The sequence below is a fragment of the Electrophorus electricus genome, chromosome 19 (genome assembly GCF_041902795.1).
Source record: "Electrophorus electricus isolate QZ-2024a chromosome 19, ASM4190279v1, whole genome shotgun sequence".
In the NCBI taxonomy this organism is placed as follows: Eukaryota; Metazoa; Chordata; class Actinopteri; order Gymnotiformes; family Gymnotidae; genus Electrophorus; species Electrophorus electricus.
Window position 1 is genome coordinate 12,588,968 of NC_137515.1, and position 20,495 is coordinate 12,609,462.

Below are 20,495 nucleotides of genomic sequence, written 5' to 3' on the forward strand. Positions count from 1 at the left end.
GAGAAGTTGTCAATTCTTCAGCAGTCTGTTTTATCGATAGTCAGCAAAATTAGTTTTGACAAGACACCTAGCATTTAGCTGCTGTGCCTCCTCAAAGACCTTCACCTAATATTACTAGTCAGGCAGCATTTTACTGTGGTAAGAAAACTGCAAAAAATGCTTTCGATACAAAGCAAATGTGAGGTTTTATAACTGCACTTTCACAGTAGTTTTGGCCACAGCAATTAAGCACCCTTTCATTCATCCACTTTAAGAACTTCCAGAGATCAATCTTCTAAGAGCGCGTTTATTATTTAGCATTCACTTGGAGAAGAATAGGAGGCGAAGAGGGGGTAGGGGATTGGGAGTAGGGTAGGGCCTCTGTCGTGCATGAAGAGGCTTCAGTAATGAAGTTTGTTGTCAGGGAGGAGATTTGCTGAACGGCCTCCCAATTAAACAAGGTTTGGGCCCACAAAGATAACAAGGCATTAAGGGGCCGGCCTAATCTGGCCATCTCAAAAGGATTACAATTTCCTTTCATTTAGAGTTAGCGAGAGGTCTAAATCCACTTTGCCCAGTTTCTCCAGTGGGCCACGTGACTGAATGCCACACAGAGGGGTCACCGGACTTGGCCACGGTGTTGCCAGAGGCCATTGACATTTAAATGCCGCAAGTTAAAAGGCAACGTCTGTGTCCGCGTGGGCACTTGCTTCATAAAAGGAAAATCTAGAGCGGGACAAAATAAATGTTGTATATTCATATAACCAAGATAAGCAAGTTAATTTGGAGAAGATGGAATGCCCATGTTTGGCATTAGGCTGGGGGCCAGGCATTAATGAAGCATGCTGGTGCATTGATATGTGCGCTGATTGGCCAGTCTTACTTCGGGGGCCATGAAGGCGATGGTGCCTAGGAGCTGGCCCTGGAACTCGCCCGCGCCTGTGCCCTTGGAGGCCAGCCTGGCAGCGGCACCAAAGTCAGCTATCCGCAGCCTCTGACCTGTGCTGTCAATCAACAGGTTGGCACCTACACGAGGTTGGACAGTGAGAGTGAGAAAGTGAGGTCCACCCTGACCAAGAACAGACTCAGAGACCACCGTCTGGCCATAGAGACTGGCAGACAAAACAATTCTGGCTACGTAAAGAGGCAGAGACTGTGCGCTGTACCTTCACTCCTGCCACAGTCTAAGGGACAGTGAGTGACCATACCATATCATAGCCTTTTGTAATTATATAATAATAATAATAATAATATTAATAATAAATGATAACAGCATTAGTTATTATATTATTATTGTTGTTATCAGTTATAGTATTGTTGCCCATTATATCTTTTGTTTACCATGTTCATTTCTTCATCAAAACTTTGGCAATACAAAAGTAAATATTCGTCATGTCAGTAAAGCACCAATGAATTGAACTGAGAGAATGAGATGGAGTGAGCATGTGCAGGAGAATGAGAAACCACAACAACACCAATAACACTGGTGTGGTATATCAGAAAGTCACTGAGTCATCTCTGGTGAAGTATACAAAAGGTAGATTTCTGTGTTAGTGAGCTCAACGTATTTCATGGTCAAACTATACAAATTCCAATACATGATCTCAGTTATAGTGATTACGAAACCATCTGATCTCAGTTATATGGGTTAGACGGTTTCGCAACCACATCATTTTCCTTCTGTGTACATAAAGTGAACCAGGAACGTGTTAATATTTGTAATATTTTTGAGACCTTATCAGTTCTCTCCAGTTCTTTTTAAGGGATAGACGGCCCGTACTGTGCTCTTTCTGCCACCCAGGAATGGGTTCACATTTGTTTCTTTTTCTTTTCTGAACACAAAACCAGCATCACCACACGTAGTGCTTCTGCAGCCATAACTGAATTTCTTCACCCTCCTCCCTGAAGACCTATGAACTTGTGCAAAGACATGCACAATGATTGGTCAGCACCAAATTGACAGTGTTGCCCAACCAAGACACACCAAGTATTTGTGTCAGTAAGGCTACCTAATCTGGTACAGTGACCGTTGTGAAAGTTGAAAAATATCATGTAGTCTGAATAGAGCATTAAAAGGCAAAAAAGAATTTGAATGCAACACATCTGATTTAGTTTTAGTCTTCTTGAAACAGCTAGCTTGGCAACTCATGATGTACTACAGGGCTGATAAGTCCCTGATGCTTCTCATTTATACATTTACACATGCATAAAGGAACCCTAAGAGAAAGTCTTTGTGCCTGTTCCTCCTTTTCAGATCTCTACTACTGCTCCTACCAAATTCCAGGCAAATCAGAGGCACAGACTGAATGAAGAAGGGTTATAGGATCCCAAGTGATCTAGCAGGCAGTGTGCAGATCACCTTTGATGTCACGGTGGATGATCTGGTTCTCGTGGAGGTAAGCCAGGCCTCGGAGCAGTTGCTCTGTGTAGTTGATGATCACGCCTTCCTTAAAGGCCCCATACTTGTTCAGGAGATGAGACACAGAGCCGCCTGAAAGAAGAGAGTGAGTGAGTGCGAGAGATCTTTTATTCCTCAATCAAAATACGTGTCAGCCTGTTGTGTCAACCGTACTACTAATGTAAGAACAGTCCTCTGCATACATTTTCCAGTAAAACATTTTTGGGCAGTTCTAACTCTGGAAGAACTAAATGCAGTTTGCTTGCCCTGATTTTACACACTCTGTTACTCATTAGTCTTCATAGCATGTTGGTGAATATGTTCAAGTTTCCACAAACTGCCCACACCCATATCCAAACCTCCATCTCTCATCCTACAGCCCACCTGCCATCCATTCTACAAAGAGGTTGTAGTTGTTCTTCTCGCAGGTTGCACCCAGCATGCGGATGATGTTGGGGTGGTTGAGATGGCTCATCATACGGATCTCCTCCCGGAGGGCCTCCACTACTTCCTCCTGCTCCGACGAGGTGTTCCGCACATACGTCACCTGTGAGGCGGCAACACGAGTCAGGCGAGAGAATCTGCACTGTCTTCAGTCTGGCAGGATGAGCCTTGTATCCCCTGAACCACGATGTGAGGACAATGTTTGGAGTGAAATTAAACTGAACTGTTTGACATTACCAAGTGACTGATGAGTCACTTCTGGGATATTAAGAGTAAACTATGCTAGTGAGCACTGTAGTCCTCCTGAACTGAAGCTACACATCTCTGGGTTTGGCCACAATTAAAAACACCCTTTTCCACTATAGAGCCCAAAAGAGTATGGACTAACAGTTCTATTCACTTTCTAAGTTCTAAGCACAGGACACTTAGAAACCGTGCTCAGCATGGTTAGTCAACTGTGCTCAGAGTTGCAGAGGCAATAGAGTTGGATGGCTTAAATGATATAGGGATTCGCGGACTGGTTCTACACAGGAGGTGGTAAGCCTCTTATAGCCTCTCTCCATGCCCTTCGGCATTTGAATGTGTCTTCTGCCGATTTGCACACAAAACGAAACACTCAAAACAAAAACAATCTAGACAAATACAAATTATCCATCTTGTCAAACACCTGCAGTGACTGGAGCTGTTAAGCAACTTTATAATGAAGTGAACCGGTCATCGCAAAGAATAGCTCCCAGCCCTGATTTCCAGCAAAACACTTGTGCAAAAAGAAACCGTAACTGGTCTGAGGAATGCAGAATAGCACGGAACACTGACATGGCTGTTCCATGCAGTATTTTGTGCCAAGGAAAATACAAGCAATAAACCACACATTCAATTCCAAAAGTAGCTTCCATTTTTAAACTACATATATTCCATATTGGATATATTTAATACTATACATATTAAATTCCATCATTCCAACAAAGATTAAGGTCTTAACATGAGGAAAAGATTAGCTCTGAACAAAGCAGAACAGCATCTTTCGCACCCACCCATTGCCACCTAAACCCACCTGTTTGACAGCCATTAGTGTTCCAGTTCCAACGTCTTGTGCCTGGTAGCAGGAGGAGAAGGCTCCAAGGCCGATCTGCTGTCCCTTCAGCCACTCCATGCCCTCGCAGTAGGGCTGTTTCGCTTTGGTATGCCCAGGCAGTGTCTCTGGGGTCTGTGTGGTTAAAGCCACGGGCAGAATGGGCCTCAACTCAAATATGCAAATATCATCTCTCAAGTGAGAACAAGACACCTCTTAGACTTGCATAGACTTTTTATTGACTATGAAGAAAGTGTGAAAGTGTAGTAATATGCAAATGTAAGGAAAAATTTGATATGCCCACTCCTACACTCACATCCACCTGAATGATGATGACATCCTCTCCCTTGTCCACCTGCAGCTGTGGGATGATGGGCAGGGCGTCTTGGGACTCAGACATCGCCATGACGACAGCCAGCGCTTCCTCTTCCTCAGCCTCCATCTTCTCCTTGCACTTCTGGTTCTGCGTCACGTCCTGGCTGTATCCATCATCGTCCGTGCCCGCCTGCTCCGGCGACAGCACTGCCACTTCCGACTGGAAGGTGACTGTGCTGTCAACTGCCGGCATGGAGGTTTCCAGGAGGTCCTCCATGCTGGAGTTGAGCTCGGCTGACGCGTCAAGGCCGCGGAACTTCTCCTCCACAGGGGTGAAGATTGCATCCTCGCTGGGGACGAATACGGCGCCGTCCACTGGTGCAGCATCCTGGAGGTCAAGCTTCATGCCGAGGCATGGAGCTTTAGCCTCACAGGAGGCGGAGGGGGAGGGTCGTGAGGGCCGGGGTCGATGGACCTGGCTGGAAGGCAGCGGCCTGGCCTGAGCAAACAGGGGCGAGGGCAGCTTTTCTGGGTCCTTGCCGCTTGACCCTCCACCGGTGGCCTTCTGTAGGGGAAACTTACGCTGGGCACCGGGGGAAGCCTGGGCGGGCTTGCCAGGGTGGAAGCTCTGTGGCCGTGCTTTGGGTTTGTCTGGGGGTAAGGCTGGGGCATGGCAGGAGGAGGGCGAGGGCAGTGGGGCTGGGTGATTGGAAGAGGGCGAGTTCAGGCACTGGCTCAGGGGTCTGCTTCGAAGCTGCACTGGGGGCTTTGGGTGGTCGGCGGGGGCCATGGCGATAGCTTCCAGCCTCTCTACAATCTCGTCCACGGGTCTGGTGCTCGCTGCACCGCCCCAGGTTGCCCTGCAGGTGGGCGGCTGCGCTCCATGGGTGGGAGAGTTCCTCTCGGTGTGGATGGGCGAGTTGTGGGGTGCTGAGGGCTCCAGGAAGGCGTCGCACTGCTGCCCAGGGCCTGACCGCACATCCTCCAGGCCCAAGTGAATGGCTTCCAAGATGTCCATCTCCTCAGCGATGGCCAGGAGGCGACGACGCATCCGGGCGTAGTGGGTGGAGCTGGTGACGCTGAGCATGTCCAGCAGCTTGACGAAGACGTGAGGCACGCGTGCCACCATGCGGGCGGCGCTCAAGAACACGCGGCGGGACAACTTCCCCACCATGGAGTGGGAGTTATCGATGGACTGTAGCGCAAAGCTCAGTAGAGGCAGCAGCTTCTGATACCTGGAACAAATACCAAACCAATCACCACAATCAGAATGTATTACACAAAAAACAGAACTGCCAGCATAGTTGAATACATTGATCCATCACTGGACCTAATCTTGGCAAAAAATAGAGCGACAGTAACATAATACTACATAATCATCTTTCTCAAACTGGGTAAAATCTAACAAATTTCATTTGCACCCTTTTATTACTGGAACCTATATGGATAATGATTTCAGTATGTTTTGCAAAATGTATGATCACTGAGATCTGCTGTTGGGTCAGAGCTCGAGTTAGTGGTATGCCCTTCAGATCAAAGAGACACTGCCATTTAGACATGGCAGTTCTGTACCTCTCCACCTGGTTCTGGGCCTTTCCACAGTCTACTGAAGACACAATATGGGGGTAGAACTCGGCTGGGAATTCCAGGAGTAGCCTGTCGATCAGACACAGGCGGCCCAGCAGAGCCTGCCAGTTATTGGCCTCCGTCTGGGAGCCCAGGATACAATTCAGCACATAGTCCACTCCACCTATACCAATAGAACCTGACACACACACACACACACACACACACACACACACACTTTAATATTATCTTGAATATATTTCTTGGACATAAGTGTAAAGAAAAAAGGCATACATCAGTATACAGACTGCCTAATTCTATTTGCATTTTTAACAAAAAATATTGTGTAAAGCATCGCAAAAAATTGTAGTTCTGAGCTAATTTACTTAATTATAAAAGTATCCATGACATTAGACGTCACTAAAACCAATTCATACCCGCTTTAAGAATTTCTCTACCCACAGCCAGTTCCCCAACCTGCCCTTTACACAGCTCCAGGAGAGTGGACACAGACAGCTGGCTGGTGCGACTGTGAACAAATGCACACACACGCACACACACACACACACACACACACACACACACACACACACACACACACACACACACACACACACACACACACAGAGAGACAGACAGACACAAGCCATACGTATGACTTATGAATGAAAATATTATTACATTAATCTTTTTGCAACCAAAAAAAATTTCTCTTTTAAAATACTTAACAGTGAATCCTCCTATTCAACTTCAGTGCTAATTATAACAATATGCCATTAGATGGCAGTATTCTACTTTTAAACGACTGGGCCCTGATGTGCTTTGCGCTGACTCTGCTTTGACTACGAGAGTGTGGCACCTGTTGGCATCGGCACATTTGACCAGGATGGTCTCAACCACCGGTCGGAGCAGCTGCTGGAGACGACTGCGCTCCGACAGAGAGTGGCATGGTGTGTAGACCAGCATGGCACGCAGGGTTTTCTGTTCAAACACAAACACACATACAAAATAAGACTCCCAAACACTTCAGTATGTACAAATACATACCATGTACAAATACCATGTTTTCATTATGGCTCAACATTCTAGATTGCACATGCAACATTACATAGGTACCAATGGATGCCTCATATTACTAAAAGATGATGGATAAAAAGTATTGGCCTGCATGCATGCAGTTTTACTGTCTGAGAGAAGAGCTATTAAACATGCTCACTTGTGCCGAGCTGAATAGGTAACTTTACATAGTAGTATGTGTGTAATGCAGTGTCACAGGGCAAAACAGAAAGCCATGAACCCTTCACCTTGCACATTATGGCCTGACTATTCTTGTGACAACAAGGACACCAAGACCTGCAGCAAACAGCTCAACATGTTGCTGTATTTGAGTGAGAGTGTGCGCATGCATGTGTGCGTGTGTGCACAAGAAACAGTTCACCCTGACCCTGACTATCAGAGAGAAGGGGAGTGGTGACTGATAATGCATTGAACTGGAGCATTGCCCAGCCCTGATAATCTCAGCAATATCTCCCACACTCCCACACTCCCCCCCCCCCCCCCCACACACACACACACACACACACACACACACACACACACTCCAGGCTACAAAAGAAAAACACACACACAAAAAAAACAAACAAACCACCACACACACACAACTAGATGAAATGATCACTCACTGGAGAAAGTCACAACTCCACACACCCGTATTCAAACACGGTTAATATTGCTGTTCTATCCAGTACAGTCAAGTCAGCAGACAGTGTTTGTTCCCAATATGAACATCACCAGTACAGCGCAAAAAAAAAAAAAAAAAGCAAGCTATTACGGAACGCCAAAGCTCCTTCAAAACAGCATGTCGATGCACACATTTGCACATTGGCCTTCCCTTGAATACGAGTGCTCATCGTTTTTTTACTCCACAGACCCCCCCCCCTTCTGTGTTAGAAGAATACAGCAAAATCCGACTTCGTTAAATATGCTGGAAAGCCCCCAAAAGGACAGAACATTTCTTGTTTTCATAAAAACACAGCTCGTTGGCTCATAGAGCCTCTGGGAAACGTCAAACTCCCAGAAGTCTGCCATGAAAAGAGCCAAGAGCTATTGCTCTTTAAAAGAAGCAGAAATTGGTTAAGAGTGGGAAAAAATAAACCTTTTTCTACTGTTCCAGCTTGAAGATCCATTCACTTCTGCAGTCTTCCTGGTTTCAAGTGAAGTTTTAAACTGGCCTGTGTGGCTTATTGTTCCGTTGAACTTTAGAACTTTCGATAACCCCAATCGAAAAGTCAATAAAAGGAAAACACAATCTTAATGTTGTACTTAAGATCCTGAAGAGGTTCACGATTATCAGTAATAAACACATATGAAATCCAAGTGCCTCTCAATCAAAGAAAGCCATGAACCTCAGGATGATTAGTATTCATCAAAACTGTCAGAAAACCCTTCGAGAACTCAGAGCTTATCATAACTTCCACCTGTCTGGGAACCAAACTTTTACTTTGAAGCCACAAGGTCTTCATTCTGGTTTCTCTGGTTCACCCTGACCTAATCTGCCATCGTAATCCGTCTCAAAATATATGAGTCAAGTTGGCATTGTGTAACTTCCCCTGTCTGTGTGGCTAGAACCTTGGCGTTCTCTGTAGTCATGAGAAAACGCGAGCTGCCGTACTTGTGACTGGTGCACATGATACCACAGTGAAACGGGTGCGCCCCTGTGCATGTGATGCTGGCTAGAGGTTGAGATGCACACTTCTTGTGCATGTGACAAAGTGGTCAAAAGAGTGTTGGAGGAACAGTTGACGCTACTTTGAGGCCAAGACAGCACTCAGATCAACTAAGATATGAAGGCAAGACATGCTAACTTTCACATGAATCAGAATTGTTGATGGCTGAACTCCTAACTGTTCTTAGCACTGAATTCCAACTGAATCCCATTATTTAGACACGTATAGCTTTAGTTACTTTCCACATTAGCAGTTTCACTAATCCTGAGGTTATCACTGCCTTTTGTACTGGGATGTCATTTCATGTACTGGTGTAATGTCATGAAGGATGTCATATTTGAAATGTTCTGAAATCTGAGAATCCATAAGTATTCAGATTGTGAATGCTTGATGGTCAAGAGTTAAATTCCTGACTCATGGCCTTACTGTTGCATTTATAATTACCTTTTAATTTCCAGTGCACAAGTGTGTATCAGTATAGGTAGACCTATGACGAATTACATGTTTACACTTCCATTGGCTGGGATGAAAACAAAATGCATCTGCAACTGTGGAATCACCAGAGGGCTCTTACCAGGGCTGCCACGTAGACTTTGTAGACAGGGTCTGCGCACACCATGGAGAGTACACTACAGCAGGACTCTACCACCACATCCCCTGAGATTTCATTTCCTGCTGCTCCAAGCCCCGCACCTATTCCGGCACCTCCGCTTGCCAATGAGCGCTCACCATTGGCCAGCAGCAGAGCACCACTCACATCATGTGACAGTCGCCTCAGTGCCATCTCTCTGATATTCCAGTTTCGGGAGAAAAGACAGCCCACCAACTCCAAACCAAACACCTGACAAGGACAGATCGCAATAATATAGAAAACTTCAACAAACACTATTAAACTGATATTTTTTGATCAAAGTCAATATTCCAAAAATATATTTATAAAAAAAAAAAAAAAAAGGTTTTACTTCATGCCACTTCCATTGAAGGGAGGAACAAATACTTATGACAAAAAAAGATGCCAACATCCTGACTCATAAATGTGACAGGAAAGTAATGTCACTACCGAAATAATGGTAAGTACAACCCCCACCCCTCAAAAAACCAAACAAATGCTTGGATCTATGAACATGGAGGTAACATCTTTCACAGCCTCAGCTCACTTTGATCCAGGGCTCAGCCAGGTCTTTATAGGTCTGTGGGATCTGCTGCACTCCATAGTGAGGCAAGGAGAAGTCTCCCTCTTGGGCCGCCCTCTGGCCTTCGGTGTGTGAGGATGATGAAGTGAATGAAGATGGCTGGCTCTGGGATCGACTTGTAGGGCTCTCCACTGCAGACGCTGGGTCATGACTGGGCAGATGACACATGGATACATTAAATATTTGCCTTGAGTTATCTGGATGGTTTCAGTTGCAAATTATATTGCAAAATTGCTATATATAATTTCATGTCTTATTCTAATACAGTTAAATAAAACTCATGAATGTTTTTAGAATTAATAATAAAGCATCAAACAGTACAAAGCTGCAGATCTCTATCACCAAGGTTGAAAGCTTCAGGTCTAACTAATTCAAGTGTACTGTGTACTGCTCTGTGAAAAATATATAAGCCACAGGAATGCAATGTAGCAGGTTATTCACTTTTTGAAGATTGCTCTTGGTTACGTGATCACCACTAGTTGCTTAGTGCAACGCTATTGCTCATCCCTTCAAAGTTTCTGAAGAGTCAATCAGAAATTGTGATTCTTCATCTGAAACACCAGCACAGGGCTTATTTATCTCAAGTAAGAATGCCCAGTATGACAGCACTAGTTTAGCTGCTCCTGGATGGTGTCACATGAACATGCTGATGCAGTCGTTGTAGTACCAAACAAACATCGACCTTTGAAATTTAAAAAGCTTTTACAAACTTTACCAAAGAAACACTAGCCAGCTCAAGTGAACCAAGACACACTGAAGATGGGGGAAAAAGTGCCATCTTAATTTCAAAACATATGTTTTCCATAAAATTAGAATAATTGTCATTTAAAGGAAAAAAAAACAAAACAACAACAGGGTATGGTTTCAGGCTTTTTTGTGTGGGGAGAATCCCATATCAGAGCCGCATTCATGTCCTGAGGGACGGGAGTCACTGTGTACCTGACTAGCTGCTAGCATTTCAGCCCAGGGCAGAGACACAAAACAGAAGTGGTGGCATATTGTCTAGCTCACCTAACCGCTGAGAGGAGACTGCTGCTTACAGATGCCCCTACAACAACCAGCTCCTAACAGCTACCATTGTTCCCAGCCTCACTACCTTCTACTATAAAAAGGGTTCCAAATCAAAACCAACACACAGTATGCCTTAACGAGGCATTTGTATGGAGTCCCATTTTTAATTTATACTACAGAAAAAGTGAAGGATCTTGACATTCTTAACCCCCTAATCCTTTGTAAAGCACCACTGTACTGAATACTGGTAGAGCACATTTGTGAGGGTTTGAGAGTCACTCATGCATGCTGGCAGACCCTAGCATTCCTGTGCTCCTGGTGAGGTCTGGGATTTTGAGTCATATTATGCCTGACACAAGTGGCTTGGAATGCCTCTGGAGCCCCCCAGCAGCGGCACGGGACCCATGAAAGCCTTCCGCCTGTTTGTTTTTCCATGGGACCCTTCTCTTCCTGTGTCTACGCATAGTTGCTCCTCTCAGTGCCGTGGACGCTCCTGCCGCGTTTCCTGACCCTCATCTGATTGTCTTATCTCCGAGCTTCACTGTGTGCTAAGCCTGACCTTTCACCCCCAACCACATGCAGGTGCTTCCTCCAGCACAGGGTGGAAACACCAAGCACCGTGGCCTGCTACGCTCTCGCAAACTAAAACAATAGCTGATATTCCTGGTACACTCTTTCGTGGAGGTTATATTAGAGGAATTATCCATAATTTGTGACAATCATTGTTCTGTGAAGATTAATGACTGCCAGTAAGAATCATTTTCAAACCTCTCCCTCAAAAATCACTTGACATATAACTCATTTTCCACAAAGCCTTTTTTACCTGTAAAAGTCATGAGACTTCCACTTGGCTCTACACAGAGGACAGATTAAGGGTTCATGGTTCCGCCGACATTCTTCTGCCCCTGAAAAAACAAAGAGAAACGGGCTTAATATCAGATCAAGTGTCTGGCAGGAGGTATCTTTTCAGAGCCTGTCAGTGGACAAAGCCTCATAGAGAGGACTGGCTTTTAAAAAGGCCATGCCTTGGTATGAACAAGTCTGGCATTTGATGATCCAGGCCTGCAGCAGAGAGGCTTCCCAGAGTGGGAGTGGGAAATAGCCTTGGCTGTGAGAAGATCTTAAACATCGGCTGTTGCAAGCACCACTTGCGCTTAAGAGGCGGATATTAAAGCATTATAGTGTTAATTAATAAAGTATAATTTAAAGCCAAAACTAAAAGATTTTTGATTGGGTGAGTAAAATATGGGGAATATTCATTAGGTTTAAATGGCACCAATGAAATCTATTGGTGTCCACTCAAAGCAAGGCAACACACTGCACCCCGGTGTACTGTAAAAACTACATGTCTCCTTTAGGTACTTCTGGAGTGGCCTGTTGTGAACAGAGGACTGTGTATAATGCTTGTAGACCTGCACTCACATATGGACATGCAGTGGTGGTGCAGCTTATTCCTGCATCCCTCCTCGCACACAGTCAGACTTTCCTCGTCCAGCATATCCAACAGACAGATCGGACACATCTGCTCTTCCTCGTCCTTCATACTGCAGGGGGGATAAGTGGAGCAGAGTGAATGCTTTTAAACACTGGCCTTTTCTTAAAAGACTAATGTTTCATACCAGATTTGGTAAGACATTTTATCCCCTAAAGTCGTACTTTGGGGGCTTAACTAACAACGGCGCCTAGTCTGGCTTTGGTCCCTCATATGATTGAGATGACTGCATCGCAACACATGTGCTGCACCAGACTACAAGGACTACTGAGTTTTCTTCTTTTCCTCTTAAGGCTGACAGAGGAGATTGCTATAAATGTAAAGGCAGACCCAAAAAACATCATTAATTATCTGAGCAAAACTGATTTCATGCGGAGGGCTCCTTAAAAATAGCGAAACCGTCCATCGAGACTAAAAAAAACCCCACTAAGTTGGCAGTGTGTCGTTTCATATCTAGGTAACATTTCTTTATGAAATGAACAACCCTAGCTAGTCACTTTTTCTATAAAACAGATGACATCACATTTTTGTTTCAGGTTACAAAATGCCTTAGCAGCAAAGACTTTCCACACGCTTCACCTTTTAAGGAACAAAATGAAGGGTATAAAAATGTAGAAATGATTTGTAACTTTCCAAAGTTCTAAAGAACTCCAGAAAATAAGTAACATGGTTGGACCAGGACATTCAGGAATGCCTGATCATTTCTGCACATGGCACAAAGTTCACTATATGCATATCCACCCATCTTTTCTGTTCCAGGCTGACAGCTCTCAGACCTCAATGGGCTTAAGTACCCACCTGCTCTCATTGCTGGAGGGCAAGGAGCTGGAGGTACAGCTGGTGTGAGAGTTGGACATGCGCGAAACGAACTTCTGGATGGTGTTGCGCGACGGAGCTTTGATTCTCGAGCTCCGCCGATTGTGGTACTTCTGAAATAGGCTCTCCACCTGGGCATAGAAGTCAAGGTATGAGCTGGATGATCACCGTGAGCTGACTTTGAATCTTTGGTGACTGTATCAAGTGATGGGCATAGGCTGTTGCTGAGGGGTGCTTCTCAGTTTTACCTCAAAGTTTTTGAGAGTCTTTCTCCAGAGTAGAGGGTCGGATGACTCCAGCTGGAAGACTCTCAGCATAACGAAGAGGACGTGGATGCAGAAAGTTCCTCGACCACAGCTGCACGTCTGAAGCAAAAAATCTACAGTTGCACATTTTTCCCCCCACTTTTGAGTTTGAGGTGAAAAGTAGCAGAAACCATAATGTTTATAAGCACAAGAACAGCCACGCCCACATTCTAACTCAGCTTCCAATGCACTTGAGCCATGCAGAACTAAACAACCATGTCAACCTGTTTACTTGCATGCTGGAAGCAAGAACAGATCAAAATGGTGGCTGGGTGCTGAGAAGCAAACAGCCATCCCTACATCCTACATCAGCTTCTGACTTCAGTTTAAGACCATTTCACCGTTCATATGTCTATGCTCACCTGAGGTCCAATGAACACACGGTATTTGTTGTCAGGGCTATCTCCTCCAATCAAGAAGGAGTTAGGTCCTATTTGCTGGAGCAGGTAGAGCCGGGCCCTCATGACCTTGTTGACCCTGCGATTGGTCTCTTCTGGACTGTATGGGGAGAAGCCATCGGGCGACGGAGCTCGGCGAGGGGGCGTTACCCTGCCGCTCTGGAACTACACAAACCAAAATCAAATGCTCGAGCAACACACCAAAACGATGCACACAGATCATCCTTGAAACGATTTATTCCCATTACATGAACTTGGTCACCTCGGCAATACATGTATGTGAAAATATTTCTCTCAGCTGTCATAGCTACTTTTAGATCCACTTTTAAACCCATAGCTACTTTTAGATGTGCATCTAGATCTTCTGTGTACGCAGCAACCACATGTTGGAGTACTTTGTAAGAGAGGCTCACAGGAACTGGGGATGCCCTCTTCCTGCGAAGGCCAGGAGACTCAGGCTTCCCACCGGTCTTGGCAGATGAGGAGGTGGAAGAGGTGGAGGATGAGGAGGGGCTGGGAGAGGGGCTGCGGAGGCCCCTGCTATGGGAGGAAGATGAGCCTGGACTGTCACTGCCAGCCTCGAGCGCCTGCCGACCAGCCTCGCTGCCGTCTGGCCGCAGGGGAATGGGCTTCACGACCTGCAGAAGTGCAGGGTACACTTGGTCACTACCACACACACACACACACACACACACACCCACACCCACACACACTAGGTCTACTTGAGAACAGGACCCAAAGAACAAGAATTCAATACAAGAATGGCTTTTTTGGTCCCAAAAAGCTTGTTAAAAAAAGAAGAACACACTCTCTCAGTCTGAGAGAAGAAGTAGTCCTATTTTTCCAAGTTGTTGTCAATATGGGCAATTTAGTAACATTGATAAAGCAGAATGATGAGCCATTTTTAATTCTTTAGAGAGTACACAGAGAATGCTGTAATGAAGACACTGAAGAAGGTGCCTTTGTAACAGCTGACTCTCTAAAGAACAGGGTGCATGACAATACTGGCTCCGGGACTCACATGACCCAAAAGTGGCTTGCACAGCATTCAATTCAGAATACTCATCTCTCCCCATACAGTCCAGAAGAGAGTATGCACATATGATTGTGTGTTTGGAAGCTCACGTAAAGGCTGAATCATGACAGCTTACGTGATGCTCGGTGGTAGCAATTATCTGGAAGAGAATCATCAGGAATTTGGGGTGTGTGTGTGTGTGTGTGTGTGTGTGTGTGTGTGGCAGCTCACCACAGGGCCTCTCCTGTTTCTCCTCTCCAGCCACTCATGTTTCCAGGTGGGCATACAGGTGGCCTTGAGCTTCTCCCGGATCATCCGCTCCTCCGGCCGGTCCTCTATCTTCTGCAGGCCACGCAGCGTCTCCTTATTCTCCATGTCCCGGCTACATCCAGATAAACAAGGCAGCGGTATCAGTTAACTCCACAATGAAAGGGCAACTTCTGGAAATTCATAAATTTCCAAAATCCTGTGCACATCTTCATGCAGAGTAGACACAAGCACAGTGAGGACTTCCATTCTAAAAAGGTCTCTTATTCCTGGAGCAAAGGTCACTCAGGAGATGAACAGCACGGGAAAATCTCCATCAGCATGACAGTCTAATGAAGAGCGAAGCTGAGCGAGGAGAAGAAATGTAGTTTGCCCTTATGTCTCCCTCGCGAGACTCAGGCAGTCATAGTGCTTCAGAACAAACAGTCTGCTTTGTAGCAGAGGATGTTATGATAAGGTTCCTGAGCAGTATAATCTCCTAACATTTACAGTACATCACCCAAATGCACCCTGACAGCAGTGCCCATCTCTTCCCCCCCCCCACAGTGAATGAGTCCTTTTGACAAATTAAACTCCCAGTGCTTATAAAAGACAGCGAACAGAATTCGGCCTCAGAAAGAGCAGAGGCCAGTGCAGGCGGGGGAGGAGCCCAGCCGCACTGGCCTCTGGCTCAGGGTGAGTAAGAACAGATCTGTGGGACAGGGCGGTTAGTGTTTCTGGAGCTTTGGTGAGCTGGCCTCCTCACCTCCCCTGATGCCTGTCCTCAGACAGAAAGTGCTGTATCACTTACACGCCCAAGATGAAAACAAACTAAACTGTTTTTGAGAAAGTAGTTACTAGGGTGCAGGCGGTATGGTCCTGCAAATACCATCTGAAAGGTAGAATTTTTTTTTTTAAGGCCGCAAGGGAAAGATACTAATACCCATTTTCAAAGTAACGCTTGCATGAAAACTTCATGTTAGAGATTACTGATGATAAAAATCAAAATTGCAGGTTTTAAGTCTCATTAAATCAATTATGTCTGACTAACTGGTGGTGGGAAAATCCCTGACCAGCTTGGCAGATAAAGAAAGGGACCTCACCACCTATTTGGCTCCATTTGCCCACATGTGGTGGGGCAGCGAGGGGCAGACCAAGGGCAGCTTGCATCCTTAATTAAGTGCAGAATTGGTGGTGGACGGCCCCTCTGGCCCCCTTCACCTACTCAATAAAGGGCTGCGCAGAAATAACAAAAGCAGGCAAGAGGAAGTCAGAGCTTCCTTTGCTCGTCACTGCCCTGCATGTAGTCAAAATGCCACACATCATGGAGGAAGAGAGCCCCAGTTCTGACAACTGCAACAGCAGCTAGTCGGGCAGGAGCTACTTTTTTTTTTTTTTTTTTTTAAATGTACTAACTTGAAAAACAAGTCAGAGTTTAGGACGAAATCAACAGTTCTGATTTGAGATATTTACACGGCTGCATGAAACTGGAGATTCAATTCATCTTTATATATGAATATGAGCTCTTAATAAAAAGGAGACGATGCCAAATGTGTTTTAAAAAACGCAAAACAAAATAAAGAAGTGGGGAAATCCCACGCTCAAATCGAAACAGCTAAAGCTTAATGTTTCTTTAGAAATTTTTTTGGGGGAAAAAAGCAGACACTTGGCTTGTAAAGCATTTGACCCTTTTATTATTGCATACAGTGTGAGAACTGCAGAAGGGGCCTTAGACATCTCCACAGCAAGCACAAAGTGGGACTGTTAGTAGTCTAGAGACAACCAACAGCACCTTTCACTTCCAGTACAAGTGGAGTTAGCTGCAATACACAGAGTGCAAAGCAAACAAGCCGAAAGGTTCCCTCTCCCTCCGGCTCCACTCAGCCACGCTGAAACCAGATAGCAGGAGTTTACCATTTTTACTTTGAACGAAAAAAGTTGGCGGTGACCAACCCTTGCGTCTCGGATAACAGCTATCCCACAGTGCCATGGGCCAGGAACAAAGGGGCATTGTGGGCCATGCAGGTGGGACGGGGAAGAGCCGTGGGCTGGGAATCCAGTTCAAACCTCGGCGTAAGCTGAGACTGCGCCTCTCTCCCTCTCTCTCTCTCTCTCTCTCTCTCTCTCTCTCTCTCTCCCTCTCTCTCTCTCTCTCTCTCTCCCTCTCTCTCTCTCTCCCTCTCCCTCTCTCTCCCTCTCCCTCTCTCTCCCTCTCCCTCTCTCTCTCCCTCTCTGTCCGTCTCTGTCTGTCTCTGTCCCACACACACACCCATTCTCACGGGCCACACCGCTCCCAACTCTCAGGTTACTGTTCACATAATCAGTGGCTCTTTGCTGGAGGGGACAGTGGAGTCAGTGGCGCTCTGCATAATGACGAGAAGTGCTTACCAGCCTCGCATACACACTCAGACTTACGTTACAGGCTCTGAACACAGACGCAAGCACAAAGGCTCCAGGACAACTAAACAAAATCATAAATGTAAAATGGGTCAATGGAAAGAAAATTGAAATTGAACAGGATGTAAACCACCCAGCAAATATTTATTACATCTAAAACGTATATTAGAATCTTTATGTCGTCCTGAAACTGGGCAAGGCAAAAAGAGCAGGTGTGTTGTGAAATCTTAACCAGACACACTTGGCTTAAATGCAGACTCAAGCTTCTGTCAGTGAAAGGTCTTTCCAGCTATGAGGAAACATACTAGGAAAACAAACTCATAGCAGAAAATATGCACTAAATCACTGTACAGAGCAGATTATGCCAAGCAGAACACAAAGATCAGTAAGCATACACGATGTCCGCGCACAGTGCAGAACATTCTCACTTGGATCATTGTGTAGTGTTTCACTGTGCTTCAGCTTGTAGAGGGGAGTGCACCCTATAAAACCCTGGTTTCACTGGCTGCACTGGTTAAATGCTTAAGGTTGGGTAGCCATGTTTTAGATCACGTGTTTGAAATGTTTGCTTTAGCACACCTTAAACCAGAAACAATGAAAAATGTGTCAGCTGCCATATAAATTAACATGATGACATGCTGTAGTAGTTCAATAACCAAATATTGATTAGTTTAAAGGTTGACCCACCCTCAACCCCACCTTCTGCCACACCAAAAAAGGTCATCCGAGACCTGCACTTCATTCTGTGTAAACATAGCATCTTGCACTTCAAATGAACAAGCAGGGAACAGAGGTACACAACAAACAGAGAGGCGGCGCGAGCATCTCAAAGGCAACGACAAGTCTACACATAACGAGCCCCCCTGAGACCGCCCTGGCCTCCCGCAGTCTTGAGGGAGAGTGGAGGCCTTATGCAATGTGAACAGATTGCCCATCAAACGGTCGGGTTTTTATGCAGAAGTGAGCTTTTCGTCGGGAAAGGCTGTGCTCGAAATGGGGAGACAAATCTTTTTGGAATTTCCAGGTGAATCAAGGCCTAGCATTACTGGGCTAGAGAGTAAGAGCCATTGTTTAGGGTCAGTTTACATATACCTGAGACCTTCAGAGTGAGCACTAGTAAGCAACAGTTAAGATTTATGCGTGTTGTAGAAAGAGGGTTTAGAAAAGAGGGAGTAAGTGCATCAGACAGGCTCTGAAGGGGAATTCTGCTGAACTCCTATCTGCTGCATCAGGTACCCCCTCCACACATATTTGCCTCTGTGCAAGGGTGGATCTCGTGAGAAGGGGAATTTGCTCTTTATCTAGAGAGCACCAACCTTGGCAAAACTGCAGGAAAGTCAACAAAAAAGGGCAATGGAGCAGGAGAAAAGAAGAGTTGGCTGCGTATGATCAAAAAGCCAGATTAAGAGAAATGAAATCTTAATTCCTGGTGCTATAATAATTCAAAAGCCCAGTGGGGGGGGGGATGGCTATTCAGAGGCCAGTGTGAGCCTAATGCACACTTCCTCTCCTCATCTCCTGTTGAGAGTGCATGTACGTCACATGCCGTTGCATCTTCCTCTGCCTGCTGCTAAAAACCCATCCAATATGGGTCTCTTCCAGCTGCCTTTAAAAGATACATGTTAGTTAGTTGGCAGTGCTTAAAACTACACAACCGCCCTGCCAATTAATATAAAAAGCATGATGAATAATAAGAAGGACAAGCATGGTTGAAGGCCTTCAGTGTGAATACCTTCTGTACCAGCTGAAGCAAATCAGGTTCATCATGCGATGTAGAAACGAAACTATCAAATGATAAACAGGATCTGCCTGACAAAATGACATGGCTATGTAAAATCTGTGAGAAGCTACCTCTGTCACACCCAAGGAAAATATGTAACCATAACAGGACCCATCAGATGCCAAGACCAGAGCTCAGGCGCTTTCCATGCAGGTTTAATTCGGACTACAAAACCACAACTATTGAAGAGTGCATTTTTTGGTTTGTTTTTTGATAAAAAAAAAAAAAAAACCTTTTAAATGTATATGCATCATTTTCTGTTTAGACAGTAAAATAATTAGCCAAACCATAGCAACGCCACTAACCTCTAAGGAATCACATAACGCAGTTCACATATATTCCATCTTTAGGCTGCATGTGGAGAACTCTACATCATTACAGGAGAACTCTACATCATTCTGTATGTTATCAACACTAATGTTATTTTTAGTGCCTTTTAAAGCACTGGATAAATTAAGCTCTTGCAGGCTAATAGCGTGTGTCCTTATAGCCAGCAGGCTTTGACTCATTTCTAGAATAAATGTGTGAACTGGATGTGACTCCAGGCTCTAAACAGCCTGCACTTGATGGCAGAACTCTGCAAACAGCTTTTATTTTGGGGGGAAATCCGAGACTCCCCATATCTTTATAAATTTCTCCATTTAGATGCAGCAAAAGCCAAGGAAGTGCTCTTGCACAGTCGTGAGCAAGAGAAACTCTGGTCCCACATACGGGATGGGAGAGCAGAGAGTGTGCATACACTCTTTCACAAACTTTTCTCCAAGCTATAAAATTCAACATGTCACTTTTTCCTAAAAAAAAATAACCAGCTCTGTGTTTTCCTGGCTGGCTGGCACAGGTGTGGCAGACAGGGATGGAAGGCATGCACTCTGTGCAGCCTGTGTGACCCACTGCTTCAGCTCTGCTATGTGGCTGGAATGCAGAGGAACTTCCTCTCCTACCCAGTGTACACACCCAGCGCACAGCGCCCCCCAGGATTGGAGAAGGGATGTCCCCACCATCGCCACACCCACCGGCTGTTCACAGCAGGGGCAGCGTCGATAACCTCTCCCTCACACTCATTCTTTGGCTCAAAAACTGGCCAACTAGCACACCGCATGCAGACTCAGGAGAAGAGAGCAAATCTGGCTGTTGACATTACAGTACAACGCTCCTCCCCTTTCAAAATGTCCACAAACACAAAAAAGAAGTGCGGCTAAGGAAGTTTAAGTGCAGGGATAACAAAGAGCTGCCCTGGCTGTCCCCTTACACTTTCTCCCAGACTGCTACATTTACCTCCCCCTACAATACACACAGTTCCAGTGTCAGAGCAATTGAGCCAAGAGAGCCGATGAACAGGCAT

At 45.4% G+C, this 20,495-nt stretch overlaps 1 protein-coding gene across 6 annotated transcripts in view; it reads right to left on the reverse strand.

The window, feature by feature from the left end:
• Positions 1-20,495, reverse strand: part of map3k1 (mitogen-activated protein kinase kinase kinase 1, E3 ubiquitin protein ligase) — a 32,420-nt gene that overhangs the window by 3,092 nt on the left and 8,833 nt on the right. For 4 of the 6 annotated variants that reach the window (XM_035535324.2, XM_035535328.2, XM_035535327.2 and 1 more), the window contains 17 exons: positions 14,962-15,112; positions 14,129-14,353; positions 13,680-13,880; positions 13,261-13,377; positions 12,995-13,143; positions 12,127-12,248; positions 11,528-11,609; positions 9,658-9,844; positions 9,075-9,341; positions 6,634-6,755; positions 6,212-6,303; positions 5,781-5,973; positions 4,210-5,443; positions 3,876-4,028; positions 2,762-2,924; positions 2,339-2,470; positions 863-1,005 (listed from right to left, as the gene is read on the reverse strand). In XM_035535324.2, the coding sequence (XP_035391217.1) occupies positions 863-1,005; positions 2,339-2,470; positions 2,762-2,924; positions 3,876-4,028; positions 4,210-5,443; positions 5,781-5,973; positions 6,212-6,303; positions 6,634-6,755; positions 9,075-9,341; positions 9,658-9,844; positions 11,528-11,609; positions 12,127-12,248; positions 12,995-13,143; positions 13,261-13,377; positions 13,680-13,880; positions 14,129-14,353; positions 14,962-15,112 (3,733 nt within the window). Of the gene's footprint in view, positions 1-862; positions 1,006-2,338; positions 2,471-2,761; positions 2,925-3,875; positions 4,029-4,209; positions 5,444-5,780; positions 5,974-6,211; positions 6,304-6,633; positions 6,756-9,074; positions 9,342-9,657; positions 9,845-11,527; positions 11,610-12,126; positions 12,249-12,994; positions 13,144-13,260; positions 13,378-13,679; positions 13,881-14,128; positions 14,382-14,961; positions 15,113-20,495 lie in introns of all 6 variants that reach the window. The other 2 variants (XM_081702084.1, XM_081702083.1) reach the window with 1 other exon arrangement.